Genomic DNA, 26753 nt, shown 5'->3' with positions numbered 1-26753 from the left:
CCCCTGGCAGCGGCAGAGCCGGGGCCCGGCATGGGGGACACGTATTGTGTCTCTCCCAGTGCGAGCTGGAGAGCGGCGGGGCTGCCGGGCTCGGGGACGCGTGTGTCCCTGCTGACGGCGTGCGCTTTTGCTGTTCCCGGGCAGGTGAACACAGCCATGCACGAGGCCAAGCTGATGGAGGAGTGTGACGAGCTCATGGAGATCATCCGCCAGCGCAAGCAGGTCATCGCTGTCAAGATCAAGGAGACGAAGGTAAGGAGGGCCGGCCGTGCGGCCGGGGCGCGAGGGTCCCCTCCTGTGCCCGTGGCGTGGCCGCTGCAGCGTCTGTCTGTCCTCTCCAGGCACAGCCCAGCAGCTCGGCAGCCCCCGATGCCGGGGTGTCCCACCACACGCAGAGGGGCTGCTAGCGGTGGGCACTGCCCTGCCCGTGACGGAGCTGCTTTGGGCAGCCGGTGGCACACAGCTTCATCTCCCTGTGCCCCCAAAGGGTCTGCGGGTCCGGGGGTCCCTTGCTGCTGCTGCTGTCCCCAGGGCTGTCCCACTGAGGATGAGCAGGGTCGGAGGAGGGCGGACGCGTTGATTAGCGTGCCAAATCGGTGCAGTTGCTTGGATCAGGCGGGACAGCTTCCTCGGGGCTTTTCCGCCGCCGCGGTGCTGATATAATGAGGTAGAATTAACATGGCAGGGCTCCCCGAGCCCTGCACTGCAGATGGAGGAGCGGCTCCGCGCTGCAGCGTGGCCGCGGGCGAGCTGGCTTCTCGCCCTTTTCTCTGCGGGGTGTTCGGGCCCTTCCTCCAGCGCTGCCGGGTGTTCTGGCTTTCCCCGGTGGTTGCCGTGCGGTGCGAGCGGCTGGAGGGATTTCTCGGCTCCGGGTCCATCACGGCGCTGACAGCCAAGCCAGGGAGCGGCGTCGCCCCCGGTACGGAATTCTTCGCAGGCGAAGGTTTGGGAGCAGTTGCGCCGCGTGCGTACGCAGGAGAGCCAACCCGCACGGCTCCCGGACACGCGGGCAGGAGTGGAAGCCTGAACGTGCCTGCTTTCATCCCAGCCGCCTCAGCGAACGTGTTTTATGTAACGGTGCCTTCTGCCGGTCCATCTGTCTGTCTGCCTCTCTCTCCCCACCCTCTCCCCCCGACGTCTTTTGACCGTGTTGTCACAGAATCACAGAGTCACAGAATGGTCAGGGTTGGAAGGGACCTCTGTGGGTCATCTAGTCCAACCCTCCTGCCGAAGCAGGGTCACCTACAGCAGGCTGCACAGGACCTTGTCCAGTTTCAGCCGTCCTTGGCAGGGAGCTGGAAGGCTCAGAGATTGTTATTTTCCTACGAATTTGCAGCTGGGCAGAGGAGAGGCCTTGGGTGGTGCCCGGAACCATCCGCAGGAGCAAGGCTGAGCTGCGGAGGAAGTGCCGGGGTGGGAGCAGCAAGCTTGAGCCCGAGCAGCTGCAAACCCAGCACCGCACCGGTGGGCGGTGGGTGTGGGGACAGTGGTCCTGGCAGCGTCGGGGAGGGCACTGGGTTTGGTTTCCAAAGTTACCTGGGAACTGGAAGAAGCCTCTTTGCTGGTGAAATTGGGCTGGCGGTGGAAGCGTGCGGGTTTGCAGCACGGCAGCGTCTCCCGTAGCCCCCAGTCCTGCCGGCGCTGGCTGCGGGGAGGCTGGGCAGCGATCCTCCGTTGCTCTCCACACCTCTGAGCAGCGATCTCCGAGGGTGGGCAGGGAGCAGCCTTTCCCAGGAGCCCCAGCCACGAACCCTGGAGAGTCACAAAGCTCCGAACACGACAGAAAGGAGGAAGCACGCTGACTGCGGGGCGAGGAATGCTGCTTTCCTGACGAGTTGCCCGTTGGTTTCCCACTTGTTCTGGGCTCCTTTTCCTGACAAACGGCCCGACGGGAGCGCGGAGCAGCCCGACTGCAGTGGCACACGGCGCTGGAAGGAGTGGCAGCCCTGGGCCTGAGGAGAGAAGTCCACGGAGAAAAGAACGCTGAGGCAGCAGTTTGCCTCCAGCCGGAGTGCGGTGCCGGGGAACTGGCTGCTTGGGCAGCTGTGAGGTGGAGCTGCTCCGCTTCCACGAGGCCTCGAGAGAGGACGGGAGCAGCAGCCTGACGTTTGGGCTTGGTGATGGGCAGGGGCGAGGGATGCCAGGCGAGGACGCCCCGAGGAGGACGCCTGCCGTGCTCCCGGACAACGCGCTTTGGCGTGAGGAAACCACGGCCAGCCTGTAGGTATCTTTTATAACAGTAATCCTAAGAAAGTGCAGATGTGCCACACACACGTCTTTGGAAACCCAGCAGAGGTTAGATGTTGCAGAGCCCCTCTGCAGCTCCAAGCTGGGCTCGCACCTTGCGGGGCTCAGGTTCGTGCTCTGCCGGGGCTCGCACACCACCGCCCATGGGGCTGGGCAGCAGCTCCTGGGGTCGAGGCACCGCGAGGTGCCCGGGAAGGACCCGGGAGGTAGCGAGCATCGTCAGGGACACAGCGAGCATCGTGGAGGCGGAGGCAAGGGGAGGACTGGGAGGGCAGCAGGCAGCTGGCTGCCCTGGAGAGCGCTCTGCGGGGACACGGACCCAGCCAGCGCGTGCTGGTGCCAGCATCTCCGGCTCGGGGCACAGCGGGTGCTGCTGTCGGTGGCCTCGAGCTGGGGAATCTGCACCTCCTTTCCCCTTGGCCCCAGCAGAAGCTTTGCCAGGGGTTAATGCCGCAGGCTGTGGTCGTTGCAGGGAACGTGGCCAAGGAGCACGGGGTCCGGGCACGCCAGCAGCTCCTGGGAGCGATCAGGGCAGGGGCTCTCCTGCCGCTCCCGCCTGAGGCTGGCAGCCGCTCCAGAGCTCGCCGAGTCCTCCCTCCAAACCAAAGTCGTCGTGTTTCTCTTCCTTGTTCTCCTTTGATAATTTTCTTTTGACAAATCCGATCGTAAAATGAAGCATCCGTCAGCCCATTAAGCCCCAGCAGGAGAATCGCTTCCTTGTGCAAACAGCCGTTCTGAGCTGTGCCTGCCTGCTGCTAGCAAGGATGAGCCCGTGCTCCGTGCCGCCGGGGCACAGCTTGCTGCGGCGTGGGGCTCCTGCCCTCTCCCGCCGCGCGTCCCCGGGATGCTCCCCGGGCTGGCAGCCCTCCCTGTCCCCAGGTCACAGTGCAGAGCTCCCGAGCAGCCCGAGGGCATCCCCCAGGCCCGGGGGGCTGTGCGTGGACGTGGCCCCCGTTGTGCTTTCTGTCACGGGTCTGTGCCGCTTGTCTGACCCCCTGCTTTGGATGTCATTCATCCAAGCCAACATCTTCTCGCTCACTAATCATCTTGTCAGCGCACCAGGAAGCGAGAAGGACGTGAGAAGCAAATGGCAGTGGCTATGGAGTGACCCACGCCACCGTTCAGATGCTTTGTTCATCCGTGTCTCATCCCACAAGGCAGCCCACTCCCCTGCTCCTCGCCCGGCGTCCCCCAGCCCTGTCCAGACACCGGCGCTGGCACGGGCAGGGTCTCTGGGGATGCTCTCCTCAGAGGTGGAGACTGCAGCAGGGCGGCTTGGTGGGGGACAGGACCCCAAGGCAGCCACGCTTTCGGCCCTGCCTTGCTGGGAAGAGGCCAGGAGAGGTCGGGTTTAGGGGTGATTGCTGCTGATTGCTTACCAGGAGGGGCAAGCACCACCCGGCTTCCTTGGCTCTTCGCGGGGTGCAGCCCTTGGGTGCAGCGTGGTGCCAGCTCTGCTGCCCCGAGGGAGAGGTCGGGTATTTGGCCCCACCATTAAGGCTGTGGGCTTCGGGTTTTTCTCTGCGCTGGGACCCGTGGCCGTGGCGTGGGCAGCCCCATCCGGGATCTCCGTGGGTGGCGGAGTGGAAGCAGGGAGATGCTGCAGCCCAGCATCACGCTGGAGGGACATGAGGCTGGGAGCCGATGTCCTCCAAAAGCCTGGGAGAAGGAAGAGGGAGAACGTGCAGGGTTCCCTCGCATCTTGGTGACCTAACAGCTCTGCCACCTCTGCCGACAAGTGACAGCCACCTGGCCACACATCGTCACCTCCCTTGTTTAACCTGAGCTTCCTCGCTGCTGGCAGGGAGCCGGCGCGGGGCCGGCTGGGAGCAGGAGGTCCCACGGGATGGTGCTGGGGTCGGGCGGGCGTTGCTGCCAGGTTCCTGGAGCAGGCGGGCACCGAGGGCATCCTCGCCGCTGACGGGTGATGCCCTCACCAGTGCTGGCAAGGCAGCAGGTGCTTCCCACCAGCTGCCTCGCCCCGGGCGCCTTTGCAGAGCTCCCAGTGCTGGCCGGAGGTGCCCAAGGGTCCTCGCCTTGCTGGTGGTTCACCCCAGGTCCCCTCCTGCGGACCCCGGTGCGCTGGAGCCGGTGCAGCTGGGTGGGTGCAGGGATCCATCGGCTGGCACCCAGCTGCGTTCCCGGGTGCAATGGAAACCCTTAGGTGTTCTGGGGGGTGCAGAGTCCTGGATTTTCCTGGGCTTGAGGTGCTTGGAGCTCTTCTGTTGGCTTTTCGCCCTTGGTCGTGTCTATGCTGAGCTCCGGCAGCGGAGCCGGGGGCTGCGGGCGTCCTTAATTGTGGGGCATCCTTAATTGTGGGGCGTCCTTAATTGTGGGGTGCTGCTTAATTGTAGGCGCAGTGACAGCCCTGACGCCTGGGCAGAGCAGCGCGAGCAGCCTCCCGTCACCTCCGCGAGCTCCTGCTTTTGCTTCCTGACGGATCTTCAAACCGCAGACGGGGGGTGGATTGACAGCGTGCTGCAGGGCGAGCGGGGGGCTGCCGTCACGGCAGCTTCATGAGGCTGACAAAATGCCCCGCTCCCTCGTTAAAAATAGGAAAGGAGGAAATAATGTGAAGGCGTGTGGCCGAGCAGCACGCCGTGCCGGCTGCTCCCTTCGGAGGTGGGCTGGGGGGCTGCGGGCGGCTGTACGGAGCAGAGGGGACACGGCTGTGTCTCTGCCGTTGTGTTCTCGCAGGATGAGTCCAGCCTTCCACAGAGCGTTGCGGGGAAAGGACCGAGGTGCTTTTCCCTGGAGTCACTTTGCATCCCCTTTTGAACAGCGGCTGGGCCAGGTCCGAGTTTCCACTGGACACAGCAAAGCCCAGAGCCCCGGCCCCGAGCACGGGCTGTCTGGGACTCGCAGGACACTGGCGTGGATGGAGCAGAGCCCGTTCAAGCCACGTGCCCTATTTTTGGGTGCCTGGGCTGGTTTTTCAGCTCCTGCTTCCCTATGTTGTGGGTAACTCTCCTGTCCTGTCTTACTGCAGCACCTCACCTTTAACTGCAAAACGATTTGCGGCTGCAAATGCGATGTTTTCCAGCGGCTCTGCTGGGGCTGAGCCAGCGTGAGGTTTCCTTGCTCTGTGCCGAATTGCTCCGCAGGAGCGCTCCTCTCCCGGCCGAATCCGCGGAGAGCCGGCGCCGAGGGGATGACGCTGCGTTGGCGCGGGAGGAGCGGAGGGAGGATGCATCGCTCTCCGGCTTCCATCACGTGTGGGACCCTCAGAGCAGCGTGGGGGCTTTTCCCTGGGGCTTTCCCACCTGCAAGCAGAGTTGAACACTGAAAGAGCATTGCTGCTCTCCCTCCCCAGAGCCTCTGGGGACATCTCCATGGTGTTTCGCTTCCCCTGAGCAGCCCGTGGGTTAGGACGGGGTTTCCTCAGTGCTTTCAAGCCACGTGCTGGCTGCTGAGCCCCTTTGCGTGCCTCTGCTCTCCTCGCAGGTGATGAAGCTGCGGAAGCTGGCCCAGCAGGTCGCCAACTGCCGGCAGTGCCTCGAGCGCTCGACGGTCCTCATCAACCAGGCGGAGCACATCCTGAAGGAGAACGACCACGCGCGGTTCCTGCAGACGGCCAGGAACGTGGCCGAGAGGTGGGCTGGCACGCGGGGCTCGGCGCACCGATGGCGGTCCCTGGGGTTGTCCCCTGGGCACAGCTCCCTGCCCGGGACACCCTGTTCTGCCCCCGCAGCCTCCCAGCGTGCTGCCCGCAGATAAAGCCGGCGCCGGGGCTGTCGCCGCTTCCCCTCCCTGGCAGGACAGGAGTTGCATGGCGGGTGCTAACGAAGCTGGACGCCTGCTATGGGAGCAAACGTTGCTCCCTGGGGGGGCAAGCGGTGGAAACACCAATCCGAAGGGAGCTCGGGGGGCAGTCAGGGCTGGGACCCCGCAAGGATGGAGCCCTCACCTCTCTGGGGACCTGTCCCCCGGCAGGGCCACCCTCCTGGGGCAGGAGCAGCGCTCGGTAGGTGCGAGCCAGTTTCCTGCCGGCACGTAACGTCGCCGCTGCTCGCACCCTCTTAATCCCCCGCCTCGCCGCTGCTGGGTGTCGGGGGCGGCGCGCACCCTGACGCGTATTGATGGCCTCTTCTTTTCTTTCAGGGTCGCCATGGCAACTGCATCCTCTCAAGTTCTGATACCAGATATCAATTTTAATGATGCCTTTGAAAACTTTGCTTTAGATTTTTCCAGAGAGAAGAAGCTGCTGGAGGGGCTGGATTATCTCACTGGTGAGTGCAGAGGCGCGCTCCCCGCTGCCCATGCCCCGCGTCCTCCCGCAGCCCCCCTGGGGGCTGGCAGGCGTATTTTAAAGCAGACCAGGTTGCCCTTCATTCTGAGCCATGAGAAGTGCCCGGTGGCTGCGGCAGAGCCGCGGCCATGCTGTCACCAGGACAGCGACATGTCCCTGTCCTGCTGCTCACACTCGGCCTCTCCCAGAGGGCAGGTGGGAAAGGTCAGAAAGCAGAAGAAGGACGGTCTCCACGACCCAGGGAGGAGGCTCACGCCCATGGGGATCCAAGAGGGTAGGTCACAGAGAGGGAGCAGCGAATTAATTAATTATTGTGCTCCCAATGCACATGCTTTAGCATTTCCCTTTTGCTGCCCTTTTTGTGGGTCTCTTGGGGCTGAATTGTGAACTCCTGTGGGCAGAGACCTTGCTGGGCCGTGGTGCTGCCCCGACGCCGGAGCACGGGCTGAACGCTGCTCTGGCCCTCGGCCGGGGCGATGCGGGGGCCCGGGAGCAGCCGGCTGCTGCTCGACCCTGCCCGTGCTGGAAGGCCAGGGCGGGGGCGAAAGCTCCGAGGAGCCAGGACGTCGTTACTCACCCAAATCTGATTTTCTTCATCGCGAAGCAGGTCAGCTTACAAGGAAAGGTTAACAACAAACGTGCCTGGAACAGTTATGGGGCAAAATACTTATTTCACAGTCAGTGCTGAGAAATGGGTGGATTTTGAAGTGGCTTCTCAGCTTGTGGGGTGGGGGTGTCAGACCTGATGGAGGCAGCAGCCAGAACCCCTGGTTCTGGCATGCCTGAAAACACGCTGGCCCCAGCATATGTTGTTCCTGCACTAAAAGGTTTAGTTAAGTGGGAAACACAGTGACAGATAAACTGAGGCAGTTGCTTGTGTCGAGAGACTCTGCTCCCCGTGCAAGCCTGTCCCTGTCCTGAAGGGAGCAGAAACTGCCCTAGGTGTATGAAGAAAAGGAGGCACAACCTCACTGAGACGTGTTACCTGTGACCTCCCGCAGCGCCCAACCCGCCGTCCGTCCGGGAGGAGCTGTGCACGGCCTCCCACGACACCATCACCGTCCACTGGATCTCGGAGGACGAGTTCAGCGTCAGCTCCTACGAGCTGCAGTACACCATCTTCACCGGCCAAGCCAACTTCATCAGTAAGTCGTGGTGCGCTCGCTCGGCGTGGGGGACCGTGGTCCGCTTCGGGAAGAGCAGGGTTCTCGGGGGGAACCAGCAGGTTGGGAATTAGGGGAGAAAACCACAAGAAGGGGTCCTCCGAGGATGCTGCTCAGGACTGTCATCTGAACGATGGAGGACTCCCGCGTGCTGGGGGTCCATAACTGAACTGTTCTGCCCTGCGCTTGGTGCCTGCAGCCTGCGGTTGGAGGGTCTCGCCCGTCGCACAGCCACCGGATCTGTCCATCCCCACCATGCCCAGGGTTTTACGGGCAGGGCTCGTTGCGGGGGGGTTTATGCCGGGAGGATTCCTGCCAGCCCCTCGCAGAGTCTGGGGGTGCAGAGCAACGGGGGGCAGGGCAGGGCTGGGCTGTCGCGGGCAGGCTGCGGGCACCAAGGCTTCGGGCGGTGGTACCGGCCCCTTCAAACCCCGCCTGACAGCGGGGCAGGGCTTTGCTCGGACGCTAGCCGGGCAGAGTTCATCAGACATCCCGAGGCAGCCGAAGGCTTGAAGATAAAATGGGCCAGAAATTGCCTGGGGATTAGAACTCAAGGAGCATGCCGAATGTCTGTTCAATTTTCTCTCCCCATATCGGAATTGATCAAAAGAGACTCAGACTCTGAGATTTTTAGCACCATGGCTTGTTCTTAGGGAGCGCTGGTAACCTGCAGGTCGGGGAGGTTTAGATTGGGTATGAGGGCGTTCAGATTGGATATTAGGAAAAATTTCTTTACTGAAAGAGTTGTAAAGCACGGGACCAGGCTGCCCAGGGCAGTGGTAGAGTCCCCATCCCCGGAGGGGTTTGGAAAATGTGTGGATGTGGCACTTCAGGATATGGTTTAGCAGGCATGGGGGTGTTGGGGTGACGGTTGGGCTTGATGATCTTAGAGGTCTTTTCCAACCTTAACGATTCTGTGATTCTGTGAAAAGCTGGGGCTGGAAACTGTGACCTCCACGCTTACCCAGAGGACAGATGTGTCACATCTGCGGGAGCCACACAGTGTTGCTCCCTGTTTGTTGTCAGGAACGTTTATTTGAAAAAAAGGAAAATCTGGCTTGGTTGTCATCGCAGGAAAGGGGGTTCTTCAGGTTTCCACAGAGATGCAGAGAGAGGAGGAATCAGCCACGAAGCCAAGGGCGCTTTGCCGTTCTCAGCAGCTGCGGTTTATTCTTTTGGATACCCAGTGAGTCCTCGAGGTGTCAAAGATACGTAGCTGTTATGGTGTCTTGCCTTTTTCCTAAAATTGGAGGGGGTTTGCGTTCTGGAGGAAAGCAAATTTGTGGTCTGGATTATAGGAGAGAGTCCAGGGAAAGTGCTTGTTTCATACGAGGAAAAAATATGGGTGTTGTAATGAGAGAACAAAAATACATCTTGCAGTTTGTGCGTCCTGAAGTCGTGCTTCAGAAGAGCATCCCCGCAGCGAGGCTCGTGCAAGCACGTTTCATCCCGGTTTTCCTCGGTGGCCCTTGCCATGGTGGGAAGTGCTGACGAGGGGCTTCAGTGCTGCGGCAGCTCCACTTCCCCCGCTTGGTTCACCTCTCCTCCCCCTACTGCAACGCGTTGTCTCCAGCGTTTTGCTCTTCCCTGGCAGCCTGGGAAGCTCAGCAACCTCCTTGGCTCCGTCCTCAGAGGGCCACCAGCCCCCGCGTCCGCTGCGCTTGCCCGCCGGGGAGGAACTGGAGCGTGCTGGTGTCCCCGGGGGGTTTGGGTGGGGAGGGACACCTGAAGGTTCACCCTGGGGCCTGAAGGATAGGACGAGAGGAAATGGCCTCAAGTTGCGTCAGGGGAGGTTCAGATTGGGTATTAGGACAAATTCCTTTACTGCAGGAGCAGTCAGGCTTTGGACCAGGCTGCCCGGGGCAGTGGTGGAGTCCCCATCCCTGGAGGGGTTCAAAAACCGTGTGGATGTGGCACTTGAGGACATGGTTTAGCAGGCGTGGGGGTGTTGGGGTGATGGTTGGAACTGATGATCTTAGGGGTCTTTTCCAACCTTAACAATTCTGTGATTCTATCATAAAGTCTGTGCACCAGCTCTGCCCCAGCCGGGCTGGCTCAGAGCTCACTCCGGTTGCTCGGGGCTTGCCTGAGCGTTGCCATTCTCCAGGGATGGAGAGTCCCCCACTCTGGGCCCCGCTCCAGTGCTTCCCCACCCTCAGCCAGAAGAACTTTTGCCTTATCTAACCAGGGTTCCCCCGCTGCAGCGTGTGCCCTCTCCCTGGGGCCGTGCCCCTCGGGGAAGGGTCTGGCTCCCACCGCTCCCCAGACACCGCTCTGGGCACGTGGCTTGGACTCCCGTCCATCAAGGGGCTTGGGGTGAGTCCCCTGCCCGCCCTCGGGGCTGGGGGGCTGGCGCAGGGCTGGGGGGGCTGCGGAAACCACGGGGGTGATGAGCAGCAAAGGCAGCTCCGGGAGGCAGCCTGGGGGGGGGGGCACACATCAGGAAGGGCTTCCTTGGCCGCCTGTGGTAGCTCTTCAGAGAAGGAGTAAAGAACACATCAGTTAACGGCTCAGAGGAGAGGATGAATAATGCATTGCCACTTGCAGTAACGCGGTCGGGTCTGGGTGTGAGAGCGCTTGAGTCCCGGCTGAACTCGTGCGTGAAGGGATCACAGAATCACAGAACAGTAGGGGTTGGAAGGGACCTCTGTGGGTCACCCAGTCCAACCCTCCTGCCGAAGCAGGGTCACCCAGAGCAGGCTGCACAGGACCTTGTCCAGGCGGGTCTTGAATATCTCCAGAGAAGGAGACTCCACAACCTCCCTGGGCAGCCTGTTCCAGGGCTCCGTCACCCTCAGAGGGAAGAAGTTCTTCCTCATGTTCAGACGGAAGGGATGCTGGGTAGCAGCTCCCAGTCTTCAAGGCCAAGCCCTTCTTGGTTGTTTTGGGAAAGAAACCTACCTGGGAGGCCAAATCCTTCTCAGGCTGTCGTCTCTCCGCCAGCTTGTCCTTTCCGATGAAGGATCCAGAGCTGGTCCTGGTCCGCAGGGAGGTGGCACCTACCAGCACTTGCCTGCAAGCTGTGTGCTCGATGAGGGCAGCTCTGCGTGCAGGATGCAGTCGGTATCACAGCTGCTTTGCTTTCTACTGCAGATAACACCGCTCTGCTCCCCGAGGCCGTTTCCATCTATATTTTAAACCAAATCCGGGCTGGCAATGACTGCAACCTGCCCTTGTCCTCCGGCTGAGCGAGCCGCTGGAGATAAACACACACCCCAGCGGACGCCTGAGTAGAGGAGGAGTGGAGCGTTTTCCAGGCTCCTGCCCTCCCGCCGGCCGCGCGTGTGCTGGCGACAGGAGGCTGCAAACCCTCCCCTGGTCACCCTCAGCGCACAGCCCGCTCCTCACCTATCGTCTGGCCTTCGCCTCCAGACCCGCTGGGTCCGAGAAGCCTCCGGCTGCTGCTGCTGAGCTTCTCCTCGCTCTGCTTTGGGTGTGAAGCAGCCGTCCCGCAGCGGGCTGGCTGCTGAGAACCCAGCGCTGCTGCGTGCCGCAGCCGGTGGTCCCGGCCCCTCGCTGCCCTGGCCCGTCGGTGCCGGCGCGGGGGGCTGCTCCCGGACCCGCAGCGTCCCGCTGCCCCGGTGCCGGCTGCGCGAGCGGCTGGGGCTGCGCAGGCTGCTCGCGTGCCGTGGCAGAGCAGCGTCCGCGGCACCGGGCAGGGCTGTGCTCCTTTCCTGCAGCGCTGTGCCGTCCCGCCCTCGACACGCCGCCGCTGTTGGCAGCTCTGGCAGAGCAAACCGCTGCGGCGTTAGGGCTGAGTGCCTCCAGGGTCCTGGGGCTCCTCGTTCCTTTCCATTTCCAGAAAGAGCTTGGCCTCCTGGATGTTTTCCAAGCTCCGGATCCCGCTCCCTTCGCTGGGAGCTGTCATTTTCTTTGAACCGCTTTGCAGACCAGGCTGCACAGGGAGCCGAAGCGTCGGCGTCGCTTGGACAGGGGTTATTGCTTCCCAGCACCGTGCGGGGAGAGGGCTGGGGTGCAAGCGGGTCCCCTCCCGCTGCCGGCGTTGCACATTGCAGCCCCACAGCAGCAGGGAGGTTGTGCTGCAGGAGCGGAGAGGCGAGGGAGGGTGATGGCGGGCATCGCCTTATCCTGGGCACCGGCAGCCACCTGCCCTCCGCCCGGGCTGGAGGGTGCCAGCGCTTGGATTCCTCTTCCCTCTACCATTTCCCCATCGCTTCCCACGGCGGCGTCTTGAGATGCCAGCGGCCCAGCCCTGGCTTTGCGTTCGTGTGATAAGAAAAAAGGCTCTTTGAGTTGCCGGGGTTTATCATCTATGGAAACTTTCCTGCAGGTGCTGTTAGCTCACGGGCGGGCGGTGAATCAGCCTGAGGGGTGATGCACGGTCGGTGAGCTCTGCGTTAGCAGGACGCGGTCTTTGTATTCTGTCCTTCCCTGTGAGTAAATCTTTCCCCCGCTCTCCCATACTGCAGGTCTCTACAACTCCATGGACAGCTGGATGATCGTCCCCAACATCAAGCAGAACCACTACACCGTCCACGGGCTCCAGAGTGGCACCCGCTACATCTTCCTCGTCAAGGCCATAAACCAGGCGGGCAGCCGAAACAGCGAACCTGCCAGGCTCAAGACGAACAGTACGTGCCCGGGGGCTCGCCTGGCCGTGGTGGGTGGGGGGAGAGCCGCTGCCCCGCGCCCGAGTCCAGAGGGGCACGGCTGAGCCGCTCCCGGCCAGCCCGCAGTCGCTGGCAGCAGCGTGACGCAGACCCCCGGGTTATTCGTGTTATTCAATGTACCCGTCTCGCTCGGTGTCGCAGCTCCGTCCCTGCCTCCAGGGATGACCTCTTGCTGCTCCGCGCAGCGCCTGCGGCTCCCGTCAGCTCCGCTCCGCTCAGCGCCCGTCCCTGCAGCTCCCCAGGACAGCTGGGGCTTTCGGGGATCGTGAGGGTCCGTTGGGTCGCTTGGCATCACTCCGCTTTTTGGGGCCGGCGTACGGAGACCCAGGGCAACGGTGGGCTTGTGCGTGGCTTGCTCACGGAGGGCTGCGGCTCCGGGGAGCCGGGAGGAGGCTGAACGGTGTCTGCGTGGGACGGGATGGGGCCGTGCGGCCACACGCAAAGCAGAAAGGAGGTTGCACCTCAGCCGAGGAGGGTTGAACATCTGAAAAATCAGGGTGAGATTTGATCAGAAATCAGAGGGCGGCAGAGCCGGACCGGTCCTGGAAAGGAGGGAATTTCTGGGCTTGCAGAACGGGGAGGAAGCCTCTTCCCGTGGCAGGGCAGCCGGCGCCGTGGGGCCGTTGGCACCCGCTGCCGGGGGCCGTCGCAGGAGAGGCAGCGTGGAGTCTCTCCGGCTGGCTCTGCGGGCGCGTGCCTGCGGCCGCGTCGCTCAGGTGCCCGTCGAGGCTGTCCCGGCCCGACCTCGGCGAGCGCAGCCCTCCCTTTCCCCGCGCTGCGGTCGCTCCTGCCTTGCCCAGGCTTTCGGGATGATTTATCGCCTCCGCCTCCTCGTTTTCTTTGCGCGACGTTGAAGCAAATGAAATTAAGTAAAGGCAGTGTAGCGGTGGGGCTGGCGGGGGGCTGCCGAGAGGTAAACTCCAATCCAGCGCTGCCTTCTTTATTATTTATTGTTTTCAAGTGCTTCCCCGTGCTGCAAAAGACCCTGGCTCTGGAAATGAGAAGTGGGTGGCTGGACAAGGCGGGTGCGGGGCTGGGGCGAAGCGGCGTGGTGGGGAGCCGGGCGGTTTGCTTCGGCAGCCGCTCCCGGGGCCCGGCGTGCACGTCGGTGTCATCAACGGAGTGCCAGGCGTCAGAGACGCCGCGCGCCGCTGAGGGCTCCTCTGCGGGGGTGAACTCGATGTAGCAGGTTAAAGAAGAGCCCAGGAGGTTTTGAACTCCCCTCTGCAGCAGCTTCCCGCGTGTTTACGGCCTCGAGCGGGGCTGCGTGTGCCCGAGAGGGGCCGACCCCGGTGCCTCCTGCTCCGGCGACGGGAAGGAGAGGAGCACGGCGTTAATGGGCACGCGTCCGTCTCTGCCGCTGCTCCGGCGGCTATCTGCAGCCCACAAGGAGTGTTTAGGGAAACTTCTGAATTTCTGTGTTTGATTTAGCCATATATATTTGTATAGTATTTATTGAAAGGTTTTCTTTCTGCAGCCAGCCTCAGTGTAGAGGGCTCCCTCGGGGCTGGCTGCTCATCGTCGGGGTGGTGCCGGCCGGAGGTGCCACCGCTTTGTGCTGCACCCCCAGCACATCCTCGCTGGCCGTTTCTCCTGCCTGGGTCTGCCGTTACCTGGCCACAGGGCCACATCCAAGTGGGCTGCTGTAACCTTGGTGGAAACGCCAGCGGCTCGACGGGGAGACGGGCCTGTTAGCGTATTTCACAGCCCTCCTGCTGCTGCTGAAGTGATGCTTGGAGAGGTTCCTTCATCCCAGAAGGTCGCTGTCAGGACACGTATTGATTCCGCAGCGTCAGTGCTGTCAGTGCTGGCGCTAAATCTGCGTTCCCAAGCTGCTGGAACAGAGAGCTTGGGAGGACGGTTTTGGTTTAGTGACAGAGAGAAACCTTCCTTTGCTGAGTCTGGCCCTGAGCAGGGCGAATTTATTACCAAGTGTCCAAAAGTAGATGAGAGTGCCAGAACGCAGGGACAGTCCCAGCTCTGGTAGTAAATAAAGCGAAGGCAAGGTGGTCTTTACAGTCCTTGCCTTGACCGTTGCAGGCTGGTCTTACATCTCCGTCTCTTCCCGGTTTCTGCATCTCTTGGTGAGGCCTCCAGGGCTGTGCGGGGCAGCTCCATCCGCACCCGTCGGAAACAGCAGCGGGGTCTCAGCCGGAGGGGTGGGCTTGCTGCAGCGCGAGTTTGCTGCCGGAGCCATGGTCTCCGCGGTCCCTGCTGAGGACAGGACCGTGTCGGTGCAGATGCTTGCTAAGGAGCGGGACGGTCCCTCAGCAAGCAGCCCAGCAGGGAGTCCGCTGGAAGAGCCATGGATTTGGATGGATTTACTGCTTTCCTGAGACTGGACAGCTTGGCATTACGGTCCTGCGGCTTTGGTTTCTCAAGGTGATGGGAGGGCAGCAATCGCTGCTGCAAGGTGCGCATGGCCGCGGCCACCTCCACCTCGTTTGCTGCTGGCTGCGGGCGTGTGGGCGAGGCTGGTGGTCCGGCCACAGGGCCACCGGGTTTTGTGCAGGGGTACGTCTGCATTGGGGCGCGGGTGGCATCTCGGGTCGGAGACGGGATGGTGCAGGTCATGGTGATATGGGTCAGAGTAGGGACATCGCTGCTGCGGGCAGCGGGGAGGAAGAGAAGGGGAAGAAGGGCTGGCAGTGCGTTTCCTCTGCAGCGTGCCTTCAGCCCTCCCTGCTCGGCCCCGGCCCCTCGCAGAGCGCAGCGGGCGGCGCGGGGAGCTGCCGTATCACCGGCACAGGCTGGTGCTGCTGCGGTGGGACCCCCGCTCCCCCTACCCGACGCAGCATGTCTGCGGCTGCCCGGCCATTCGGCTGGGCGTCAGAGGTTGTCACTTGCTTCTGGGGGATCTCGGTCCAGCGGTTTGTGTAGCTCTTACGTGAACCAACATGCAGCCCTGTGCGGGCTGTCCCCCCAGATGGCTTTTTTGAGACGCTGGAGCTGGCATCGTTAGCAGGACCTGCTGAGCTTCACCGTAATTGCTTCCTTCCGTGAAGCATCGCGAAAGGAACATCTGACAGTGTGGCCGCCCCATTAACAGCCCTTGTCTGGCAGACAAATGACTGCTGAGGCAGAGAGCAAACTATTCCTGCCCGTGCCCGGGATGAGCGAGCCTCACGTGCCCCTGCCTCCATGCCGGCCACCCCTCCCCGCTCTGTGCTGCCGCAGACCCAGGGCCAGCCAGGTTCCCTCCGCTCCGCTCGGACGCGGCACCGCTCGAGCCTTTGAATCACAGAATCACAGAATCACAGAATGGTCGGGGTTGGAAGGGACCTCTGTGGGTCACCCAGTCCAACCCTCCTGCCGAAGCAGGGTCACCTACAGCAGGCTGCACAGGACCTTGTCCAGGCGGGGCTGGAATATCTCCAGAGAAGGAGACTCCACAGCCTCCCTGGGCAGCCTGGGCCAGGGCTCCGTTACCCTCCGTTTGCGGGGAAGGGGAGCGCGATTCGGCTGCTCCACAGCCCGGCTCGCCGGCCCCGTGCAGGCGCCGTGGATGGGCGGACCAGCGACAGGCTGCAGGGAATATTCCAGCCGGCTGAAACTGTGAGACAGAAGTGATCCAAGTGAGCAGCCCAGGAGGTGTGTGTTAATGAACGCTTGACAGGAGGAACCGCCGTAGCTCCCAGCTCTCTGCCGGGCAGGGCTGGGGCCGCTGGAGGGGTGCAGTGACCTGGGAGCGAAGGGGAAGGATTTGGGCAGGGAGCGGGTACGCAGAGGCTGCTCTGCCCATGCTCCGTCTGGTGCAGTCGAAGCCCCCCTCCCCAAGACGCTGCAGAGCAGTGTCCGTCTCACGGGGGGAGCTGGCTGGCACCCCAGCATCTCCATCCAGCCCTGCAGCACTGAGCAATTCTTTTGTCTGTGGAAAACGTAATGCTCTGCCTTCTGCTTTCCCTTCACCTCCGGTTTGTGCTGCCCACGGGACGGAGGTGCAGCTGGGGTGCCGGCTGCATCCCACAGCTGTGGGGCTGAGCCCCACTGCCTGCCCCATGGCACGGGACCTCTGCTTCTCCGAGCCTTGCTGTCCTCAGGTCGTGGATCCCCCGGCACCTTCCGACGACCCGCCGTGCCCAGCGCAGCACCCTCCGGTGCGGGCAGAGGCTCCGGCCGGGCTCGTGCGCCGGGCGTTCGGGGCAGCAGAGGTTGGGACCGTTGGGAGGGAGTCTGTGGAGTCTGTCGCATTTCCCAATGGCAGCGTGGTGCTTTGGGAAGGGGCTCGGGTGGGAGCCAGCGCCCGGCTGCGTCCTCTGAAATGCCCTCTGTCCCGAGCAGGATTTTGCAGCCCAGCCCGCATGCCTTTTAGCTCCTGCCTTGCCCATCGCAGCGCGTCGTCTGCAGATGTTCCTCCAGCCCTTGGGCCAGGATGTTGCAGCACAAACCAGCGACAAGGGCTGGACTCCAGTTGCTCACACTGACCTTAGAAAGGGGTCGTCTTCGTGAAAAGGGCTGTGACTGTCTCTCTCCTGACAGAGCTGAGTATTTTTATACCTCCCTTCCTCAGAGCTTGTCTCTTTGCATTACTGCCAGAAAAAAGATAGCTACAGAAATATTAAAATAGCTAGAGGAAAGGGGGAGGCGGGTCACTCCCAATTCGCAGCTTTACTTTCAGGCCCCTCAACTCTGGAAAATTGGGCTCCGAGGAGAATCAACACGAGCTACCATCAGGTATTGGAGAGCAGCACGGGTGAGCTCCATTACGGGGTCGCACTCGAAAGCGCTCCAGCTTTGCCGCAGCTGATGCTGCCGGCGGCTCGCAGCGTTCCCAGCCCTGCCACGGAAGCCCCTCGCTGCGTAGCGTGGGCGCGGGCGCTGCTCCTTGCCGAGCCTCCGCGCCCGCAGCCGACACGGGAGCGTGCGGGAGAGCCCGGCTGGCTGCGCATCGCAGGGTCTGCCGGCAGCGCCTGCCCCCGAGCCAGCCCCGGCACTGCTCCGCGTCCCAAAGCCTGGTGTTGAAGTGGTTTGCTGTTATTTGAGGTGTTTTGCTGCAGCTGCCCTGCTCGGTTTGCTTTGTGCTCGAGTAGATGAATGCCTGTAGCAGTCCTGTCTGGTGTCTGTGCTCTTCACTGTATCTTGCATGAAAACTCGCAGCAACAAAACCCGCCAGAACCCAGTTTGCTGCTTTACAACAGCAAAGTTGGTGGGTTTTTTTTTCCTCCAGAGGCTTTTCCACCTGTAATTCCCTGGTTTTTTTCTTAAAGGGAACTGCAAAGTGGAGTCCCAATGCATTAACAGTCCGTGCCTGGACCCTGTGACCATGTCGGGATGGACCAGGCGAGCCTCAGGGCTGCGCAGACTCATTGAGCTGTACCAGTGCAGTGGTGCTGTATGGAGAAGCCAAAGTCTGTCCCGAGCCGAGAGCAAAGCGAGTGTCGGGAAAATGCCGGAGCAGGGGCAGAGGTGCTCCCTGATGCGCTGGCTCTCTGCCCTCGCCGCCCGGAAAGGGAGGGCTTCGTTGTGGGCTTCTGGAAACGCAACCTCCTGGCTTCTCCATTCCACACCCGGTCTGAAAATGACCCTGAATTATTACAGGAGAAAAAGCCTGTTGAAGCAAGAGGGGTTGTGAATTCCCTCCCCCCCTGCAAAGCTAAACCTGGCTCAGAAGAGCCGCTCTGGCAGGCAGTGGGGGCTGAGGGCTGGGCATCAGCCTGGGCATCGCTGGCAGAGCCTCCCACGAGCCGCCCGAGCAGAAGACGCACCGAATCCCCCGACCCTCCAGGCTGAGTCCGTGTTTGCAGGTGTTTTTCTGACCCCATCCCCACCCGTGTCCCTGCACCCACAAGACCTGGGCTAGGGAGCCAGCGAGGGTTGGTTTTGTGGCGAGGCTGCGTGGCACCAAAAACCGGAGCCTTCCAGAAAAATCCGTCACGCTCTTTGTTGAGTGAGTGTTTTGCACAGCTGGTGCCCAAAAGAGACGGTGTTTCCCGATGCGAGGGGGGGGCCAGTGTTCCCCTGGCCTTGCGCATCTGATCTTCAGGAGGGCTTTATCAAAGCAAGCAGGACAGCCAGTGCGTGTCTGCTAGGGAACAGTCTGGCTTGCTGTGTGCTGGTAACAGAATCACAGAATCACAGAATAGTAGGGGTTGGAAGGGACCTCTGTGGGTCATCTAGTCCAACCCCCCTGCCAAAGCAGGGTCACCTACAGCAGGCTGCACAGGACCTTGTCCAGGCGGGTCTTGAATATCTCCAGAGAAGGAGACTCCACCACCTCCCTGGGCAGCCTGCTCCAGGGCTCCGTCACCCTCAGAGGGAAGAAGTTCTTCCTCATGTTCAGACGGAACTTCCTGTGCCTCAGTTTGTGCCCATTGCCCCTTGTCCTGTCACTGGGCACCACTGAAAAGAGCTTGGCCCCATCCTCCTGACCCCCACCCTGCAGATATTTGTAAGCATTTAGAAGGTCCCCTCGCAGCCTTCTCTTCTCCAGGCTGAACAAGCCCAGTTCCCTCAGCCTCTCCTCGTAGGGGAGATGCTCCAGTCCCCTCACCATCCTCGTAGCCCTCCGCTGGACGTTACAAAGGAGCTGCAGCTGGTTTCAAGCCAGCGTTAAAGATCTGCAAAATCCATCGAACCCAACTCTGTTAATTGCAGAGGAAGCCCCGGGGCGTGCGCTCGCTGTCTGGCCCTGAGCTCGCACCTCCCTTCCAGCCTCCCCGGGCTGGACCCGACGCCTCTGATTTGCTTCCAGAGCCATGTGCACAGCCCAGGCTGTTGCTGTCTTCTCCAGGCACTGAGACCTTGTCTGGGAAGGGAGAAGCTGGAAAACTTCGGGCGTGCTTCCAATAACACGGCGCAGCAGCCGGCGTGCCACGGGGAGCAGTCTGCGTCGGGTGCTGACGGGGGCTCGGGGACGTGCCCGCTGCTGCCGTGCTGCTGCCGTGCTTCGGTGTTGTACAGCAGCCCTGAAGGATCTCTTCTCCCTTCCCTGCGCTCACACGACTCTCATTGCAGCTAACGGAGTATGGGTCTGCTCGGAATTCAGGCTCCATGCCCTGCCTGGGTTCGGTTCTCATCGCATCTTGATGGCATCTCCAGTGGCATTTCCATTACCTGGAGACAACCCCCTGCTTCTGCCACGTTTCGCATCACGAACAGAAGGCAGAAGGGAGTTGCTCTGACGGGGAACGAGGCGTTTGAAAGGGGCAATGCGCAATAAGGAGACCCCGGAGGTTCCCCAGCCCCTCACTTAGGGATCCCTGCCAGGATGGCACAGTCCTGCCCGACGTGCCGTGCTGCCCAGCCCGGCTGCTCCTGAGGCCAAGCCCTCCCTGGGGCAGAGAGCTCGTCTCTTCAGCTCCTTTCGCTCTGCGTTTTCAAGCTTCACCTCCTTCCCCTCTGTGTGGTCCGGGAAGGTGAGTGACTCCCAGGCTGGGGAATAAGCCCAAGGTGCCGGCGCTGCTCCAGTCCCTGCTCCCCGGTGTCTCGCTGGCGTGTGGGGGGTGGCTGCGTGCAGGCCTGGGCAGCGCTGCCTTGCTTCCCCCTTCCAGCTGGGCTGGGGAGGCCACTGCACATGCCAGGGCCAGGGAGCAGCCCAGGGACCGATGCCTTACGGATCAGCCCGTGACCATAGGTGCACAAGGCACGTGGATGTGCCTCAGCGTCTTGCTGGGGACCTGTAATCCAGTGTCCTTGGCTGGTGGGGGAACCACTGGCTCACAGAGGATGCCCAGAGAGCCTGGGGCAGATGTTTCCTGCCACATTCTGCCTGCACGACGACGGTGACAACCACAAATCCTAATCCATGTGTCCTGTCCTAACAGGTCAGCCTTTTAAGCTGGACCCCAAGATGGCTCACAAGAAGTTGAAGATCTCCAACGACGGGCTGCAGATGGAGAAGGATGAGAGCTCCTTGAAGAAGAGCCACACACCCGAGAGGTTCAGTGGGACAGGGTGCTATGGCGCGGCAGGCAACGTCTTCATCGACAGCGGCTGCCACTACTGGGAGGTGGTGGTGGGATCCTCGACCTGGTAGGCAGCACCGGTGTCTCCCTTTCCTCTCCTAGAAACCCTCAGATTTCCCCAGAGGTGTTGTGCTCTCTCCATGGCCCCTGACTCATGACCACAAGCTTCAGGGCAGCGATGCTCTTCTCCTGGGGACTTGGGAAGGTCTTACAGTGGGCCAGCAGCTCTGCTCTGCAGTGGCAGGGGCAGCGGGCCAGGAGCATTTTGTCCCGGGGGGTTGGAGGAGGGGGGATGTCACTGCTTACCTTTCCCTGAACGCTGTGCTTGCAGCTGCTGCCTGAGGCAGAACATCAGAGCCGATGCTGGGGGCTGTTCACAGAGAAAACCCCTCTCCCGGACCCAAAGGGCTGGCTCTGGCTGCTGGCTGTGCCCCTCTCCCCTCTCTGTTGGGGAGGGGGGCTCAAGGAGCAAGCACAGCAGCCGTCCCGGCTCAGGAACCGCTCCCAGGGCTCACCCCCGCGGGGCTCAGCCTCCCGTCCACCCCCGGCTGGAAAAGGCACAAAGCAGGCTCGGAAGAGCAGCAGTGGGGGCTTGTGGTGAGAGAGCCCTGCCAGGCAGATCCCCAGAGAGCGCCGGGACGCAGGACAGCAGCCCTGTCACGCTGCTGCGTGGTTAAAGCTGCTTCTGCAGCGCGGTGGGGCTGAAATGGCCGGTTCCTGCCGAGAGCAGCCAGCCGTGTCACCGCTGCCTCTCGCCGCGCCTGGCAGCGGCGGGCTGCACGGGGACGGAGCGATGCTTCCGCCCAGCCAAGCCTCCACAAGCGGCTCCTCCGTCGCGTGAAGCTGCTTCCAGGGTCGGGCGGCCGCGCGAGGCCCGGGGTGCCAGCAGCCGTCGGGGCTGACACTGAAGGTGGCTGAGCAAAGCTGCTCCTCTCTCGCAGGTATGCCATCGGCGTGGCTTACAAGTCGGCCCCCAAGAACGAGTGGATTGGGAAGAACTCCTCGTCTTGGGTCTTCTCCCGCTGCAACAACAACTTTGTGGTGAGGCACAACAACAAGGAGATGCTGGTGGAGGTGCACCCGCAGATGAAGCGCCTCGGCGTCCTCCTGGATTACGACAACAACGCGCTCTCCTTCTACGACCCGGCCAACTCCCTCCACCTCCACACGTTCGAAGTCTCCTTCATCCTCCCGGTGTGTCCAACCTTCACCATCTGGAACAAATCCTTGATGATCCTCTCGGGTCTGCCCGCCCCGGACTTCATAGACTACCCGGAGCAGCAGGAGTGTAACTGCCGGCCCCAGGAGTCCCCGTACGTATCAGGGATGAAGGCCTGTCACTAGGCTGGCCCAGCCCTGCCTGTGCCCCACGGTGGCACCAGCCGGCGGTCGCGGTCGTGGCCGGGAGCCCGCTGGCAGCCGTGCCGGAGAGCCGCCGCGCAGCCGTAACGCTCCAGCGAGCGAGCGCCTTCCCACGCACAGCTCAGCCTTTTCTTCTAAGGGGGAAGAGGAAGAACCTCTCATGGCGGCTGGAAATAAACTCCTGTCGGCAAGCTCCGCTGGTGTGCGGGTGCAGCTTGTGCAACTCCTTGGTGGTGTGCTCCAATCTCTCCCGAAGCCGCCTGTCACCTGGACGGTTTTGTCTTCCCTTGGGGGCTGGAGAGGGTGGGGTGGGCTTTCAGGTGACCTTCTGAGGTGCTGCTGTGGTCAGGGGGCCGGCTCGTGCGTCCCCGCAAGGCGCGGGGTGGAGCAGGAGAGGTTGGCTTTGCTGGAGCCCGCTGGTGGCATGTCCCAAGAGCCGGGTGGGGCCCGAGCATCGCTTTCTGGGGAGGGCTTTCCGTTTGGCTGAAGTTCGGCAGCTTCTCTGGCGTGGAGAACTGCGTGGAGAACTGCGTGGGCCCCTCACGCTTGGCGAGCGCGGGCGGTGGTTATGGCGGGCTGGATGGTGGCTGTGTGCCGGACGGTGGTTGTCTGCTGAATGGTCAGCGAGCATGGAGGCAGCGCTGAGGACGGTCCCGCTGCCTCTCCCGGCCACGTGCGTGCTGCTGCTGGCCGTGTTCCCTCTGCTTGGCTGGGTGGAGGGCAGCCGGCCGCGTACCCCCACCCCACCGTGTCCTCTCCTTTGGGAGCGCACCAGGGGTCAGGGAGGCCCCCGCCCTTCGGGAGCAAGCTGAGGAGCATCTCAGCCCTGGCAGAGAGGTTTGGCAGATGCTCCTGCCCAGCGCAGGGTCCGGCCGGCTGTGCCCCGCCACGTGCGGCTCCGCATAGACCTCCATTGGTTTCACATCTGGTGTCCCTGCAGAAAAAGCACGTCTCCCCGTGCCGAGCAGATGGGCAAGGCTGTCCAGAGACCGTCTCTGTGCTTTAAGACCCAAAGTCTCAATTTATAACCCCAAATCTTGGCTCTTGGTTTCTCCTCCACCTTGGTGGTGTGAGTGTGGAGCCGCCCTGCTTGCTCTGTGGCAAAGGACTGAATCTGTCCCAGGAGCTCCAGCCCCTGGTTACTGGGAGCTCTTTGGCTGCCACCAGTGCTCCCAGTAACCACAAGCACCAAGTCCCCTGGCCAAACTTCAGTTTCCACATTTGCTGAGAAGCCAGGAGGAGCTGGGCCAGGCACACCGGTCCCTGTGTCGCGGGGAGCGAAGACCCAGCGCGGGCATCCGCAGCACGGGTCCGTGCCTCGACTCGGGGCAGACGGGCGTGCGGATGTCCACGTCGCGCCCGCAGCGGGCGGCACGGCATGGCGGGGATGCCGGGGCAGCCAGGAGGTCAGGCAGCACGGTGGGCTGGCGCTTCAGCTTTGGTCCGTGGTGTTTGAAAACCCCTTTTTCTCCTCCTGGGGCTGTCAGACGCCTCGGTGACATCGATGGGACCGTCAGGCTGAGCCCTCCTAGCTCTGCCAGCCTGCTCCGTGCTGGTTTTGGCCCTTGCTGATAGGGAGCTACCTCAAAGCCCAGCCTCAGAGGGGTAGGTGGCCGGTCCAGGCAGGGTGACGGCGCGTCGAGGCTTGTCCCACGAGGGCTGCGGGAGCGGCTGGTTGGACTCGGTTGGAGCTAGTTGGCCCCGTCCAAAAGCAGGTGCTCCCCGCCAGCGACCCGGCCTGGGGGACGCTCGTCGTGAAGTCGGGTGGTGGGAGCTCCCAGGCCATCGATAGCTTCGTCCAGGGATGGTGGGCGTAAGCAGAGCCTGCTCCTCAGCGCGGCGTCCCTCCGCTTCACCTGGGTGACACTTCTGGTGACCAGGGGCCTGGCGGTGCAGGGAGGGAGGGGGTGTCACCCGCGCTGCCGAGCGAGGGTGATTTTGCCTCTGACCCAGGCTGCTTTCCCGTGGTGCTTGGCAGGGGCTGGCAGCGGGCGGCACCTCCCTCCCGCGCACACAGAGCGGTTTTGTTTGCTTCTCCTGTCCCCGGCGAGGGAGAGCGCGGGGTGGGGATGCAGCGGGGCCACGTCTGCCTTCCCCGCAGCCACGCACGCAAACGCAAGGAATTTTCAGAGGCGAAGCTGCCTCTTTCAGCCGGGCGTCTCCTCGAAGCCGCGTGGGGCTGTCGTTAAAGCTCGTTCCCCGCGTTCCTGTCCGGCGCCGCTCGCCATGCGTCAGCCCCCAAGAGATGCCCCTGCACCAGAGGTGGGTTGGGGTGCCCGGAGGTGGGTTGGGGTGCCCAGAGGTGGGTTGGGGTGCCCAGGCTTCCCACTGGCATCCGGCCGGAGGGCTTGGCGTGTCTGTTGGCCCAAGGGCTCGGCGCGGCTGTTGGCCCAGAGCACGCGAGCCGTTGGCGTGACGCTTGCACCCCACGAAACTGAACTAATGGCGGTGGGACCCCACCGCACGCACCAGGCGGGAGGGCGACGCGGGGAGCCCCGCACCCCGAGCGGGCCGTGCGGGGGGGGTGGGAGAGCCCCGTCCGAGTCACCCGCGTCTGCCTCGCCTGGCTTTGGAAGGGCGAAACCCACCCGAGCGTTACTGCGGGGCGGGGGGTGGGCAGTGACCCTGACCCCGGCCCCGCTCCCGCTCCCGCCCGCCGCGCCGTGAATGGAGCGCCCCCCGCCATTCGCAGGCCCTGCCCCCAGCCCGCCAGCGAGCCGTCCCATTGGTTAAAGCCGCCCGGTGTGCGATGACGCAGCAGTAGTTTCAGCCAATCCGAGCCCCCGCCGGCGCAGCGGCCGCGGGTTGTGAATGAGCGCGTTTCCCACGGCCCTGGGCGGGGGGGGACGCTGCTGCGGGCCCCTCTGCTCCCCGCAGCGTGGGCCTGGGACGCGGTGACTGCTGGCTGCTGCGCGACCCGGGCGCTCCTCTCCCGCACGTACCATGCTCATCTCGGGTCCGGCGGGGGGGGGGGTGCTCTTCCTGTTACATTTTTTCCCTTTTTTGTTGGGGGTTTTTTTGCGACTTCTTTGTTAATGTGTATATATATATATATAAAAATATAATATAATATATATATGTTACTGGATATGTCTGTGTGTGTCGGAGATTGTGCAACGCGTGGCGTCCCTGGGGTGCTCTCGCTGGCCATCACGGTTGGCGTTCTCCAAGCCTCAGACACCATGCAGGCCGTGCGCTCGGGGTTACCAAGTCACGGGTGTACAAATAAATCGGCGACACGCATGAAAAAGCCTGTGCTCCCATCTAGCGCAGGATGAGGATGAGAAGCCAGCCCGGCTGGGCCCCGGCTGGCAAAGCCCCTGCGAGCGCAGCAGGCTCTGCGGGCAGCTCCGCCGGAGGCCATGGGAGGGTTTGGTGGCCCCAGGGATGATGCCGCGCGTCACGGTCGCTCGGGCACCTGCCCGACGTACGGCTGAGCATCCACAGGAGCAGGGGGATACGTGGTACCGTCCAACGGCACCGTTTCTTGTCCTGGACTCCCAGACCTGAGAGCCCGCGGGGTGGTAGGTCCCACGGGATGCTAAAGCCCCAGCCAAAACTGTCCGTGCACGGAAATATTCTGTGCCCTGCTGTCAGCCCGCAGAGGACGTCATGCGAAGGGATGTTGTCCAGGTCGCCAGGACACCAAGTGCTCCAGTCTTCCCTTTCCCGAGCTGTTGATGGCCACAGGGACTGCTGGAAATCTCCAGGTTCCAGGCAGATACTGCTGGAGCCTTGTTGCTGCTGCCCGGGAGCCCGGGTCCTGCCCGCACCCCCCCAGAGCCTCAGGAGCTGTGGGAGGGCGGGGGTGGAGGCTGACCCCGTCCTTCGCTGGGCTGCTGGGCTGAGCTCGTGGTGGGGCCAAGCGCCGGCCGTGGCATCTCTCCCCTCCGCAGAGGAGCCCCAGCCCCAGAGCTTGACCCTGGCTGTAAACCCATCCTCCCTGTCCCCCATCTGTGAGCCCCTCGCTGGGGTGAGGCTCTGCCGGCGCCTGGGGCTGTATTTGGGCAAAACATCCCCTGGCTGTGGGCCACGGGGTCTGATCCTGCTGCATGTGCCCCAGTGAGGAGAAACGTGAGCGGGGCTCAGCCCCCAGCGCTGGGCTCCCGACCTCCCCAGCCCCGAACAGCACCAAGCCCCTGCCCCGGCCCGCTTTGGGCAGGGCTGGCTTGGCCGAGCAGGAGCTCCTCCATCGGGGTCTCCCCTGGACCCCCACCCAGCAGCGCTGGCCCCCGGGTGGGCTGGGACCCCTGTGGTGCCCGTGGTCTCCTGGCTGGGACACCGCTGGGCCTTGTGCGGGGGCTCTGCAGGCGGAGACGGGGCGGCTGGGCAGAAACCTGGTCCCGACTGCCTGGAGAAGAGGCATCGGCGGGGGGGAGCCCAGGACCCGCCTCGCCAAGGCGCAGCGCAGACTCACAAGCCCGTGGAGGACAGAGCCTGTCTTTGTTGAGCATAAGTGCCTAAAATATTTATTAAGTGGAAAACATATGGTGCAAACCAACACTGCAGAATTAAATATTTCCTACTTTATTCCTTTGCTCTAGGCTCTTTCCCATTAAACATTAACCACCAACACATGGAACCTGACCTCAATATTGAGTAGCTGCTTTCATTATGGGACAAATCTGTGGCATTTGCATTATTTCAGGCCTCTGCTCTCGCTGCGCGGTGTTGCTGACAAACATGACTGTAACGAGCCACTCACCGGGGCGTGATGTTAATGCTCCTGCTTCTTCCACGCAGCACCATCAGCATGAAGACCCCGATCCAGAGCCCCATGACAAACTCTTGCTGCAGCCCCATGGGGGTCACAGCCTGCCTCTCCAGCCCTGGCATTCCCTGACCCAGAGCCTGGCAGGGCAAGACAGCCCCAGACCATCTGCAGCTTGCCGAGTGGTGGTCCCAACCCCAGCCCCTTCACCCATCCTCTTGTCGCTCCGCTCCAGCCAGCCTGTTCTGCTGCGCGTCCTGCGGCAGGACCTGGGGGGTCTCAGCAGGGGTATGCAGGTGCTCCTGCGCTCCAGCCGCTTGTCAAAGCGAGGACACACTGAAAATAACACTTGTCCCTGGATGGACACCTTGACAGTTGGGCTTGAATTCACGTGTAGCTCCATACTGGCCTTCCTGGAGACCTGCAGGGGGGCCTGAGGGCTCCACAGGAGCCTGGGTACAAATACACGTATCCCAGATCTCGCTG

At 62.6% G+C, this 26753-nt stretch overlaps 1 protein-coding gene across 1 annotated transcript in view; it reads left to right on the top strand.

Annotated features, from left to right (window-relative positions):
* Positions 1-24590, top strand: part of MID2 (midline 2) — a 110126-nt gene extending 85536 nt beyond the window's left edge. The window contains exons 4-10 of the mRNA XM_075435708.1: positions 145-252; positions 5692-5840; positions 6349-6476; positions 7498-7641; positions 12090-12251; positions 20054-20261; positions 21136-24590. Of these exons, the coding sequence (XP_075291823.1) occupies positions 145-252; positions 5692-5840; positions 6349-6476; positions 7498-7641; positions 12090-12251; positions 20054-20261; positions 21136-21538 (1302 nt within the window). The 3' untranslated portion in view covers positions 21539-24590. The remainder of the gene's footprint in view (positions 1-144; positions 253-5691; positions 5841-6348; positions 6477-7497; positions 7642-12089; positions 12252-20053; positions 20262-21135) is intronic.
* Positions 24591-26753: the final 2163 nt, after the last annotated feature.

The sequence above is a fragment of the Opisthocomus hoazin genome, chromosome 14 (genome assembly GCF_030867145.1).
Source record: "Opisthocomus hoazin isolate bOpiHoa1 chromosome 14, bOpiHoa1.hap1, whole genome shotgun sequence".
NCBI lineage: Eukaryota > Metazoa > Chordata > Aves > Opisthocomiformes > Opisthocomidae > Opisthocomus > Opisthocomus hoazin.
Note: the sequence above shows the minus strand (reverse complement) of the source record. Positions and strands in the feature narration are given on the sequence as shown.